The sequence below is a fragment of the Spinacia oleracea genome, chromosome 2 (assembly GCF_020520425.1).
Source record: "Spinacia oleracea cultivar Varoflay chromosome 2, BTI_SOV_V1, whole genome shotgun sequence".
Classification (NCBI taxonomy): Eukaryota; Viridiplantae; Streptophyta; class Magnoliopsida; order Caryophyllales; family Amaranthaceae; genus Spinacia; species Spinacia oleracea.
Window position 1 is genome coordinate 79,927,350 of NC_079488.1, and position 13,641 is coordinate 79,940,990.

The window sequence follows — 13,641 nt, forward strand, 5'->3', positions numbered from 1 at the left end:
CCCCTACAATGTAACTTATTTCACCAAATACCCCTATTTTAAAATATAATTCACCAAATGCCCAAATGTAAAAATTACCTTTTTAAAGCCCAACGGCTAGTTTTTTGGGATTGAAAAATAGCCGTAGCTTATTGTTTTAGTATAAATAACCCTGTTCTGAGTGTTTATTTAGTCACCAAATTGTTTTGTTGTAGTTTCATCTCATTTTGTGTCATGAGTTATCATTCAAAATCATCATCCACACATAATGAGTCCACATATGTTAGAGTCCCAAATAAAATCTGTTATCGTGGGAGGAAATTTGTCATTCGTAGCTCCGATACAACACTCATTCCACAAAGGGTATACTACAAGTGTGATCCAAGCAACAATGGCGAATATGCTTAAATATGATGTTTTTGATCAATACTACATATTGTTTCAGTATATCTGTCACTATATGAAGTTATTTTTGAATGGTGAATATGATCATTATGATGTTTTTGAATGGTGAATATGCTTAATCTAGTTTGATAAATGATGTTTTTTTGTGTGTTGAATATGCTTAATCTGTTGCTGATATTTTTAGTACACTTTATTTCTGACACATCTGAAAATATTAGCAGCAGAAATGCTAGATTGATTACAATTTCATGAGGAAGCAGTTTAGTTCCCAAATATGGAGTAATTAACAAGAGAAATACGCAACAAGGCAACACAAGTAAGCATCACGAGTAGCTGCTTCAATTTGTTGTAAAGACAACATAGTAGCACCCCAACTTCCTAGAGGTGCTGCAGGACCTTTAAGCACGTACAAAAACAATTCTTTACCCGGTGTAAATAGATTCGTCAAATATTGCAATCCAAATATTTTGAACTTTTCATTGGTCTGTTTTTTATCCTGTTTAACAGTTACAACCAATTCACGCAAATCAAAAGCATTCCTGCATTGAATCCCATAATCTCTGTTCAACACTTTAAGACAGTTGTTCATTTTAACAGCAACAAAGGTAAGCTCTTGTCTTTGGAAGAACTAAGCCAGTGAACAAATAGGTTTATTAATCCGCAACAACTGGATAATCAAGCAATTGTCGAAGAAAAACAGCTTCACTATGGCAACTTTTTCAGCAAGTTGGTGTTTGGTGTCATCTTGACAGTAGTGTCTTTCGATGTCTAGTCCTATTATGGACATGTGGTTGTCGCTAGAGCTACGGATTTTTGACATCAACTTCCCCAAACTATGATTAAGCTCAGTTATGGTGTAAACTAATGTTGTATTCACATCTAATAATAAAAAGACTCTCACTTGTCTTTAAAAAAATGGAGAGAGAGAACCCAACCCCAACCAAACCCCAACCCCAACCAATGGACAATTGTTAGCCGTAGAAATCACAGAAACGCCACCAATAAATTAGCACGGAGAACCTGCTTCATCAATTTCCTCCCCCATAACACCAGCCGACAAGGACTGTTCCTTCTTTTCGGCCGACATACACATGCCCAAAAACTAGCCGTTGGGCTTTAAAAATGTAATTTTTACATTTGGGCATTTGGTGAATTATATTTTAAAATAGGGGTATTTGGTGAAATAAGTTACATTGTAGGGGCATTTGGTGAATTAGAAAAGTAGGCTAACGGCGGACTAACGGCGTGTCATTAGTAAGGGTAGTTTGGGTATTATATTAAAGGTGAGGGGCATTTGGTGAATTTCTGAAAGTTGAGGGGCATTTGGTGAATTTCGTGAAAATTGAGGGGTATTTCATGAAAAATCCGTATATTTTTTTAGGTGGTAAAAAATAATTTTTTCGATTTTTTAGGTGGTAAAAAATAAATTTTCCCTTTGATTTTACTAAAAGGAAAAAAAATTGTAGCCCCTCTCATTATAAATAATCACAATCGTGTAAGGCTTTGTTTTGTCCAGATAAGTTTAGTTAAGTTCAAGAAAAATAAGAGCTAACCCAAGTTCAGAAAGCAGAAAATTAAGAAAATAAAACACACCCAAATTCTGACAAATCTATATAATTAAAGCAAAATGATGGTTAATGAGAGGTGAGCAAACCCCCAATACTCCCTTCTCATCTGTGCCACGTCAATTGCCACATCATACTCACTCAAAATGCAACTAATCAATTCACAACTTCAATCAGGCACTAATTAAGCAAGAAAAAAAAGGAGAATTCAAACTAGCAATAAAAGGAAAAATAACCATTCACAAAAAAAAAAAAATAGCAAATTTTGTATTAAATGAATGTATTATAAATACAAAAATAAATAAAAATCAAGTTGTATATCCTTAGAATGAAAATTTGAATAACATAAATATAATGAATGACTATTTCGTAACAAATCTTCAAAATTTATGAAATAAATTGAAAAATAATTCGAATCATTCTACAAATATAGAAACAACATTTTTAATTCTGCAGTTGTTGTATATTTAATCAATTTAATAATAATAATAAAAAAAGTAGGTACTTCAGTCAAATGGTTAAACCATACAATTTATAACTTACGCAACATTATTAGAATATGACATTTTATCTTAGGCATCTACCAACATTTCAATTGTCTAACATCATTAAATAAATATTTCTCATATAAACATAGATAAATCATTGATTTATTATTTTCATAACTACTCCCTATTTGTGTTATTACCATTATAATCTACAGAGTAAGTTCTCTAAATCTAATCACTACTTTGTTTACTTCCTGATTTTATAGAAACTATGTGCATTAGCACGGGCCCATACTAGGGGCTAAATAAATAATAATGCATGTGGTACGAAGTGTAAACTTAGATGACATTGTTTACTGGTTTAATCTCAATATATACTCCGTAATTTTTACATTTTTTCACTAATATGTATTGTAGGTGTTAATGATTCAACTTGTATACTGACAAGTTTGTTAGTCAAATCGTAGTGAATATTTAGGAACATCGAGAGTAAACTAATATGTTGTAAAATATTGTTATTGAGGATAAAAGCTTGGGAAATATTATTGATGAAACATGATATATATACTACAAATATATCCCGAATTCTAGTCTACGTAGATTCTGCATAGAATTAGGAGATGACTTTAACACTAATGCCTTAAAATAAGAATATATGCTAAACTCTACAACTTAAGTATTAGGATTAGAATTCTAGCCTAATTCTAATTCCTAATTCTGTAACACCCCCTTAAGTTGGAGCATGACGTGGATCATGAATGCCCAACTTGGATAATAAATAGTCAAACTGACGCTTTCCTAGAGCCTTAGTGAAAATGTCGGCCAGTTGAGATGTTGTTGCGACGTAAGATGGTGGCAATAATCCCTTATGTGACGGCATCACGAACAAAATGACAATCGATCTCAATATTCTTGGTGTGTTCAAGAAAAACATGATTCCTTGCGATATGTAAGGCAGACTGACTGTCACAGAAAAGTGGAATAGCCTTAAGATGATGAACGCCGAAACTCAAGAGTATCCCTTTCAACCATTTTAGTCCGCATGTAAGGGCTGCCATAGAAGGATATTCAGCTTTTGCTGACGAATGAGAGACCGTATGTTGCTTCTTTGTTTTCCATGAAATGGGAGATTGGCCCAAAAATACCATCCAACCGGAAAGAGAGCGACGAGTGATAGGGCAGACTGCCCAATCTGAATCACACCAACCTTGAAGACTTACTTAGTTCATTGTCGGCGCGGAGCAGAATGCCTTGACCTGGAGTTCCTTTGAGATAGCGAACAACTCGTAAGGAGGCTTCCCAATGGGCAACTCGTGGTGCGTGTAAAATTTGAGACAAAACGTGTACAGAGTAAGCAAGATATAGGCATGTGACTGCCAAATAAACTAGTCGCCCTACGAGACGGCGATAAGATTCGGGATTTGTGAGAACGGGGCCTTCTGCAAGACCCATACAATGGTTTTGTTCAATAGGGAATTCAATAGGCTTAGCGCCAGATAATCCTGCTTCGGTGATAATATCTAGAGTATACTTGCGTTGGCATAAGAATAGGCCTGTAGCACTACGGGCTACCTCTATGCCAAGAAAATACTTCAATGCGCCTAAATCATTCATTTTGAAGCTCACTCAAATATTCTTTAAAAGTAGTAAGTGCAACAGAATCATTCCCAGATATAATAAGATCATTAACATAAACCAAGAAATTTATTTGAACGGTCCATTTCGTGTATGTGAATAAAGAGTAATCTGAATGGGACTGAAGGAAGCCAAATTCCTTAAGAGCATGAACCAATTTTTCAAACCAACACCGAGGAGTCTGTTTTAATCCGTACAAGGATTTGCGAAGACGACATACAAATTTTGGGTTGGAGCACTCGAACCCAGGAGGCAATTTCATATAAACCTCTTCTTCAAGATCATCATGGAGAAAAGCGTTGTGAACATCCATTTGATGGAGTTCCCAATTTTTAGAGGCAGCTATAGCAAGAAAGGCACGTACAATTGTTATTTTAGCAACGAGAGCAAATGTTTCATTATAATCAATACCTTCTTTCTGATGATTTTCCAAAACGACCAATCTAGACTTGAGACGTTCAATATCACCGCTGGAGAAAAAATTGGTTCTAAAGACCCATTGACTACGCAAAGCACGTTTTCCTGGAGAAAGTTCCTCTAGAGTCCATGTCCCATTTTCTTCCAAAGCTCGAATTTCTTCCTGCATTGATTTCTTCCATCCCTCATCCTTCATTGCCTCCCTAGAATATTTAGGATCTTTGACAGAAATAATAGCTGCTAGAAACTTACGATAATTTACAGAAAAATTTCACAATTAATATAATGTGCTATAGGATAAGGAGTACCTGAGGAGTTATTTGGAGACGGAGGAGAAGGAGATGGACTATTAGCAGAGACTTTTGAGTAACATAATCACGTAACCAAAAAGGTGGAGCCTTGTCCCTTAGGCCACGACCCAAACCCGAATTTTGGGCTTCAGCTGTAGCTGGCGGCGAGGTGGCCTGGTCCACGACTGGAGTATGTTGAGTGTTGGGTGAGAGAGTTGGGCTACTGGGTTGAGGAGTTTGGGCTTCGGGTAAAAGGAGTGGGTAATTGGTTTGGGGGATTTGGGCTTCAGAAATGAATTAGATGTGGCATTGGTGGGTGGATCCAACACGCCATCAGGTGAGGATGTGCCTGGCTGGACATGTGGGTCAAACAAAGTGGGATCAATTTCATTGGGATGATTTAGGTGAGGAGCAGGCTCGTTAGTTTCAGTTTCTGTAAAATCAAAGTGAACCTCATCTTCACTAACATAAGGCACAATTGTTTGAGGCTCAATGTTGACGTCCTCCGGGTCAACAAACGAGAATATTTCCTCAAAGAACTTCACATCCCGAGACACAAAAAAATCTTTTTTATCAAGATCATAAACCAACCATCATTTCTTGCCATAGGGATAGCCCAAAAAAATGCATTTTCTACTTCTATTTTCAAATTTATCGCCTTTGGTTTTTTGATTGTGGGCAAAACATAGATACCCAAAAGTATGTATAGTGTTGTAGGAAGGAGGAACACCAAACAAGAGTTCATATGGTGTTTTATTATTTAATAAAGGTGAAGGGGTTCTATTAATTAAATGTGCAGAAGAAAGAACACACTCCCCGCAAAAATAAATGGGTAATTTTGCTTGAAATCTCAAAGCCCGGGCTACATTTAGGATGTGTTTGTGTTTTCTCTCAACCCTCTCATTTTGTTGTGGAGTTCCACACAAGAGGAGAAAAATAAAATACCGGTAGCGAAAAAATAATCACGCAAACAATTAAATTCTGTGCCGTTATCACTTTCCACAATTTTTATTCTTTGATAGAATTGGCGATAAATCATGGTAATAAAATTCATGAAAATACGAAAAACATTTGTTTTATCATCCAACAAATACACCAAAACGACTTTAGAAAAATCATCAACTATAGTAAAACACATAACGGGTTCCACAAGAAGAAGCATGTCTATAAGATCCCCAAAAATCACAATGATTTTTTTCAAAAATACGACTAGCTTTGTTATCACTAATAGGAAATTTGTCTCTAGGATGCTTGACACGAAAACAAAATTCACAAGATTTATTTAGACTACCCTTAAGGTCAATTGGAGAAAGTAACTTTAATACTTTTTCTGAGGGGTGCCCCTTTCGTTTGTGCCATAACTCCAATGTCGTTGTTACTCCATTTACCAAAATATGTTGCACCAAGTCAGCTTCTCCGAAGTAGTAAAGTCCATCTCGTCTAACTCCTGTTCCAATCAGCTCCCCCGTTCGGTCCTGTATAGCACACATTGAGGAATTAAATTTGACAATTCCTTGTAAATCATCATTTAATTGAGAAACTGAAAGTAAGTTGCAGCTAAATTGATGAAGGAAATATGTCCTTCACCCAAGGTGCATTAAGTCTAATACCAAGGTTCAGATTAATTGCGAACAATTAATTCAGTGAGATCAAGTGACCGGAACAGCTAGCTGGAGCAATGCTTCCGATCAGTGAGTTCTAATGGATATTGAACTCACAACTTACTCTTGACTGAACCTACAAGGTCACACCAATTACACGTAACAGATCACCGGATTAAATGAATCGGAAATTCATTTAATAGCTTTTCGGGAATTAGTTGGAAACGTATTATACGATACGACCTTTGTCGGAATCGTATATCGTATCGCGAATATTCGTAAGCTGGGCGACACGAATAAATCGTATCGTACAACGGTGATTCGTCGTATACGAAACGATAAATAATAAATCAGAAATATATTAAATCGCGAATACGAAGGGCATCGGAGTTGTCGGCCCGTCGAGCCAAGCACGTAAGCGTGCAAGGCCCAACGAGCCAGCAAGATCGCGAGCCAAGGCAAGCGAGGCAAGCCCATTGGGCGCGAGCACGCAACAGCAAGCAATAGCGCAACAGCAGCGACGAGCAAGCAAGGCCCACGGCCCAGCTGCTCGGCGCGCGCGCTGTGGGCTTCGGCCTGCAGTGTGTCGCTGGGCGCGGGCGTGTGTCCGTTGCTTGGCTCGCACGGCTTGCTAGCCGGCCTTGCTTCTTGCTTGGTCGGTTAGTAAGGTTAATGATATAACCTTACAACCTAGTTTCCAACATATACACAATTCATATTACTCAAACCCTAGAGACACAGAGAACCCTAATTCTCTCTGTGCCTCCAAAGTGAGTTCTTCCCAAAAGCAAAGTATCTTGTGAAGGAAATAATGCCCTTGGTCCAAGTATGCATTCTATGTTAAGTCTAATAAATGCGGTTCAGTATTAATTAACAAGTTAATAATTCAGTGAGATCAAGTGAGCTGAATGCCTAGCTAGAGGCCGCTTCAGTTCAAGTGGAATTAATGATATTAATCCACAACTTACTCTTGACTGAACCCGTAGGGTCACACAAATAGTATGTAAACGGATCAAGTATTTAATGGCATTAAATACTCCATCTATGGATATTCGGAATCGACGGATCTTGGTTTCAGTGGGAGCTGAGATCGTCACAGGCAAGAAATGAATACTCCGGAAACGATGATATTGCCGGAAACGGAAATATGGATCGTATCGGAAATATAAATATTATCCAAGTCGTAGATGTTGCCGGAAACGGAAACATGGTACGTATCGGAAAATATTATCGGAAATAGAAATATTGCCGGAATCGGAAATATTGCCGGAAACGGAAATATTGTCTGAATCGGAAATATTATCGGAATCGGAAAATAATTCCGGAAACGGAAATATTAAATATTTGTTCGAAAGGAAATTAATTCCGGGATCGAAAATATTAAATATTGTTCGTATCGGAAATAAATTCCGGAATCGGGAATTTAATCGGAAGCGTATCGTACGAATAAGCATCGGACGAGGCCTGCCGGACGAGGGCCCAGCACGAAGCCAGGCCATCGCCCAGCAAGCCAAGCGCGCCACACGAACAGCCAAGGCCACGCCAGGCCCAGCGCAAGGCCAGGGCCAGCAGGCCGTGGCAGCGCGCACAGCGCGCGCAGCTGCGAGCAGTGGGCTGCGAGCATTGCTGCAGCTCGCGTGGGCTTGTAGCTCGCGTGGGCCGTGCGGCCGTGTGGGCTGTGCGCGGGCATGGCCTGCACGCTTGCGGGTCATGCTCGCGTAAGTGTTTGTGTTCGCATACGAAACCTAAAACGTGCAGAATTCGTTTAATGATTAAATTCCTAATTCTATTTGATAAATTAATTAAATAAGAGTTTTATTATAATTCTAATTTAATTAATTCGTATCCTAATAGGATTCCAATTCTCTTTCCATACCCCTATAAATATGTGGCCTGGGTTCACAATTTATAACGAGTTATTCAAGTATTCAAAGTGAGTTTTTGAGAGAAAAATTCAGTCACACATCTTGCTCAAAAGTGCCGAAAATTTATAGTACCTTAGGGGGGATTCTAGTTGGTCAATCTTAAGGCGGATCCGGACGTGCTGTGGACTATCTACGGAGGGACGACACTTGGAGTCCTAAAGACTTGTTCTTGTTCGGTTCGGGCGCAGCTAGGGAAGGCACGCAACAAAGAGTATGCATCTAAATTATGCTATATGATTATGTGTAAATAATATGTATTCCTGGCTTAATGGTTGTTTCCGCATGATTTATGAATTGTCATATGTATCATAACCTAACAGTGGTATCAAGAGCCTCTTATTATTTTCATAATCTAAATTGCATGAACATGGTTAAATATTACAAATTTGCAAGAATTAAAAGGGGTGATTAATTTTCGTAATTGTTAATTAATTGCAAATTGCGTTTATTTAATTATACGTACGCAGTTTTTCGGCAGTTTCTTCGTTACTCATCCAAATCGAGTGATTTTTGTGTCAATTCCGCATGTAAAAGGCATTCTAAAATTTTGACAAAAATAATTTTTTTCTGCCGAACCCAGAATTCTCAAATTCGAAGCCTAACTATGACTTTTCGAAGGTTTTAGTTTTTCGAATGCAAAATTTCGTAAATTTAAGATGTTAAATTAAATATTTGCGATTCTTGTTGATAAATCTTGAATTTTTGATTGACCTACTGTATATGTTTAACAAGTTTGAATGCCTAGCCTTGTTAATTATGCAATCTAATTTGTAATTATGATTAATTTGTTGAAAATTAGAATAATTTAGAATTAATTTGATTTTCATAATTAATTATAATTTAATTAGATACCTATGATTAAAAACCACCATAAAAATTGTAAATTTATGATAAATTTTAAATTTTTATGACCTAGACTTGAATCCATGTTAATCGGAAATCAATTGAATAATAAATTTTCGATTTTTCGCCCTAAAATTATGAAATTAATATTAATTTATTAATTTGTCATTAATTTTAAATATAAATTTTAAATTTTTAGGCGATTCGTTCATATAACTTGCACGCACAAAGCAATGGACGCTTCGTGTTACCCTTAAGGGGTGTTGTATAGTGCGGGCATGCGACGACGAGCAAGGAAGCTCGTCGCCCGTGCGGCACGAATGCAATGAGCAAGGGCATGGTGCACGAGCACAAGGCAGCAGCCCTGCCTTGTGTCGTGGGCCACGAGCTATGGACGAATGAGGCATGGGCGAAGGCAAGGCACGGCAGTCGCGTGTGGGCAGCAAGCGAGCTGCGCCACAACGCGCACTGCCTTGCGCAAGCGCGCGCAGCCTCGCGCGCAGCGACCGCAAGCTCGCGTGCCACGAGCGCTGCGCCCAGCGTCGATCGCGCGCAGCGAGCAATTGCTCGCGCACAGCGAGCGATGGCTCGCGTGCATCGAGCGCTGGAGCGCGCGCAGCAAGCGCTGGCGAGCGCGCGCATCGAGCGCTGGCGAGCGCGCGCATCGAGCGCTGGCGCGCGCGCAGCGAGCACCAACTTGTGCGATGGCTTGCGATGGGTAGATGCAGCAGCTATGCGACGAGCGCATGGGCTGCGCGCACATGGCCAGCGATGGCTGTGTGCGTGTGGCCCATGGGCGTGCGATGCGTAGGGTGTTTGCGTTGCGATTAGATCGTTTTGAATTTTTAATTTGAAATTTTGAGTTTACGTAATTTTAATTAATTTTAAAATTAATAATTTAAATTATTTTCTTGGATTTTAATTTTGAATATTGTAATTATAATAAATTTTATTTATTCTAATTATTTTACTAAAATTAAAATCATGAATTAATTTAAATACGACTGAAATCAAATTAAAATTTTTGGATTCAATTATAAATTTATATGGGCTTTAAATTTTAATTAAATTTGTATGTTTCCGGTTAGACTTGAAATACATTTTTATGTTTAAAATTAGTAAAGCATATGAATTTATTGGTTTAAGTGGGAGCGCTTTTTAGTCATAAACTCTTGATTAGGTCTACGAATCCTTAAGGTTAAAACAACTTGATTAGAATTAATAAGGACTGAATAATTGGTAGATTATTGGTGCCCTTGATTAATTGCTGCAAATGTTTACGTGATGCATAATGTGTTTTACTAACCAGCTATGTGGGCCATTCATGATAATGAATGGGTGAATGGTATATATTGTATATGTACTGTTTTGCAGGTTATGAAGTGACTAGTATGGCCCAAATAGGATAGAAAATATGGTCTGCGTACCATTAATTTGAATGTAATTGGTCTAAAGTACCAAAGTTGTTTTTCAATTCAAATATGGTCTGCGTACCATCAAATAGTTGTAATTAGTTTTAATTATAGCTTATCCTATTTGAAGAAAATGGTGCCTCCCACGGAGATTTTCAAGACGGACTTTGAAGTTAAAGCTTCAAGATGAAGTCGGGCCATACTAGATCACATTTATCTTATGCATGCTTTAAGTTATTTATTGCTTTAAATATGTCTTAATTATGCATAAGATTGTGGCTTGATTATGTTGCATGATTAAGGATTTTAGTTCACTTAAAATCTAACCAACATAGTAAGAGCCTTAAGTTCCAAACTTAAAAATTGAGTTAAAAGGTGCCATGCCAAAATATACACTTGCTTGGATATCCTTTACATCAATCTAGTAATAGTTTTCGCTCAGCGAGGTGTTACTTATTGGTCCTAAAGGGGCAAGGTACACAAATAATTGTGAGTACATGTTAGTTTTGGTGAAACTCAACGATATAAGTAAGGAGTCCTTTTATGTCGTGGCAAAATCGATAGGTTTACCTAATAAGTTCTTAGACGTACCTATCAACCAAGAATAGTTTCTAGACTATTAGCAAAAGGCTTTTGCTTACCTAAGATGTTTTAGGATTAAGTCGACAAACTGTGCTTAGTTCTTCAATGATTTTAGGATCTTGGAATCATTTTATTCACACCTGCCGGAACACATAACTTGAATAAAATGCTTAATAAACATTGAATTATGCATGTATGCTAGAATTTAAGTTTATTAAGAGAAACTGTGAATGGTTATTTATTTGTTTATTCTTTTCAATTGTAGTTTTTAATATGGCAAACAACAATTCATTCAACATTCGATCAATTCTCGAAAAGGAGAAGTTGAACGGGAAAAACTTCCTTGACTGGCAAAGGAACTTGCAAATAGTTCTTATGCAGGAAGAAAAGGAGTATGTCCTAGATGAGGCGATGCCCGAAGCCGCAGGCGACGGGGTCACTCAGGCAGCCCTCAATCGTTGGATTGATGCCAACAAGGATGTGAAATGTCTAATGCTCGCCACCATGAGTGCGGATCTGCAGAAAACGTTCATCAACTCAGATGCTTTCACAATCATCAGTGAGTTGAAGAACATGTTCCAAGATCTGGCTCGAGTCGAAAGATTCGAGACTCATAGGCAAATTCTTGAGACCGAGCTTAAGAAAGGCGAGCCCGTAAGTCCACATGTTCTCAAAATGATTGGACTCATTGAGAATATGAGTCGGCTGGATCAGCAATTTTCTCAGGAAATGGCTATAGACACCATCCTCCATTCTCTTCATAGCGGGTATGATCAGTTCAAACTGAACTACAGTATGAATAGTCTGGACAAAACGCTCACTGAGCTTCACGGTATGCTGAAGACCGCTGAAAAGACGCTCAAAAATGATAAGCAGGATGTGCTTATGGTGCGTGGGGGCAAGTTCAAGAAATCTGGAAAGAAGAGGAATGCTAAGAAAGGTGGCAACAAGGCCAGCCCAACTAAGCAAACTGGCGCCAAATCTGTAAAGAGGAAGGTCAGTCAACCCACTTCTGAATCCGAATGCTTCTACTGCAAGAAGAAGGGGCATTGGAAGAGAGATTGCTTGAAGCTAAAGGAAGATCAGAAGAACGGAACAGTCGTTCCATCTTCAGGTATTTTCGTTATAGACTGTATACTTGCTAATTCAACTTCTTGGGTATTAGATACAGGTTGTGGCTCACACTTATGTTCCAATCCACAGGGACTAAGAAGAAGTAGAAAGTTAAGCAAGGGTGAAGTCGACCTACGAGTGGGAAATGGAGCACGGATTGCTGCATTAGCTGTAGGAACTTACTTTTTGTCATTGCCCTCCGGGCTAGTTTTGGAACTGGAAGAATGTTTCTATGTTCCAAGTCTTACTAAAAACATCATTTCAGTTTCTTGCTTAGATGCTAAGGGATTTTCCTTTTTAATAAAAGACAATAGTTGTTCGTTTTATTTTAAAGAGATGTTTTATGGATCTGCTAGATTAGTCAATGGACTTTATTTATTAGATCACGACAAACAAGTATATAACATAAATACCAAAAAGGCCAAAAAGGATGATTCAGATCTCACCTATCTGTGGCATTGTCGATTAGGCCATATAAACTTGAAACGCTTAGAAAGACTTCAAAAGGAAGGAATTCTAGAACCATTTGACTTAGAGGATTATGGTAAATGCGAATCATGTTTAATTGGCAAAATGACAAAGCAACCTTTCTCTAAAGTTGGAAAAAGAGCAAATGAACTATTGGGTGTAATCCATACAGATGTATGTGGACCAATGAGTACAAATGCTAGAGGTGGTTTCAGCTACTTTATCACTTTCACTGATGACTTCAGTAGATATGGTTATGTCTACCTAATGAAGCATAAGTCTGAATCCTTTGACAAATTCAAGGAATTTCAGAGTGAAGTAGAGAATCAATTAGGCAAGAAGATTAAGGCACTGCGGTCTGATAGAGGCGGTGAATATCTGAGCTATGAATTTGATGACCATCTGAAAGAATGTGGAATTCTATCAGAATTGACTCCTCCTGGAACACCACAATGGAACGGTGTGTCGGAACGAAGGAACAGAACCTTGCTAGACATGGTCAGGTCAATGATGGGTCAGGCCGAACTTCCATTAGAATTTTGGGGACATGCACTAAATACAGCTGCACTCACTATAAATAGAGCTCCGTCTAAAGCTGTCGAAAAGACTCCATACGAATTATGGTTTGGAAAGCCTCCAAATGTGTCTTTTCTTAAGATTTGGGGATGTGAAGTATACGTCAAACGATTAATTTCAGACAAACTTCATCCAAAATCTGACAAATGTATCCTTGTGGGCTATCCAAAGGAAACAAAGGGGTATTACTTCTACAATACATCTGAGAACAAGGTGTTTGTTGCTCGAGATGGTGTCTTTTTGGAGAAAGATCACAATTCCAAAATGACAAGTGGGAGAAAAGTAGACCTCGAAGAAATTCGAGTCGAACAACAAACTCTAGAGAATGCTCAAGATGACATT

General features: G+C 38.1%; 1 protein-coding gene across 1 annotated transcript; it reads left to right on the top strand.

Moving 5' to 3' along the window:
• Window positions 1–11,765: 11,765 nt before the first annotated feature.
• LOC130467025 (uncharacterized) lies at window positions 11,766–12,458 on the top strand. Its single transcript, XM_056835528.1, has 2 exons — window positions 11,766–12,256; window positions 12,346–12,458. The coding sequence occupies exons 1-2, from the start codon at window positions 11,818–11,820 to the stop codon at window positions 12,360–12,362; spliced, it is 456 nt and encodes a 151-aa protein (XP_056691506.1). The 5' UTR covers window positions 11,766–11,817; the 3' UTR covers window positions 12,363–12,458.
• Window positions 12,459–13,641: the final 1,183 nt, after the last annotated feature.

What these genes read in the sequence shown, in the direction of transcription:
- LOC130467025 (XM_056835528.1), top strand. Translation starts at nt 11,818, where the DNA reads ATGATTGGACTCATTGAGAATATGAGTCGGCTGGATCAGCAATTTTCT.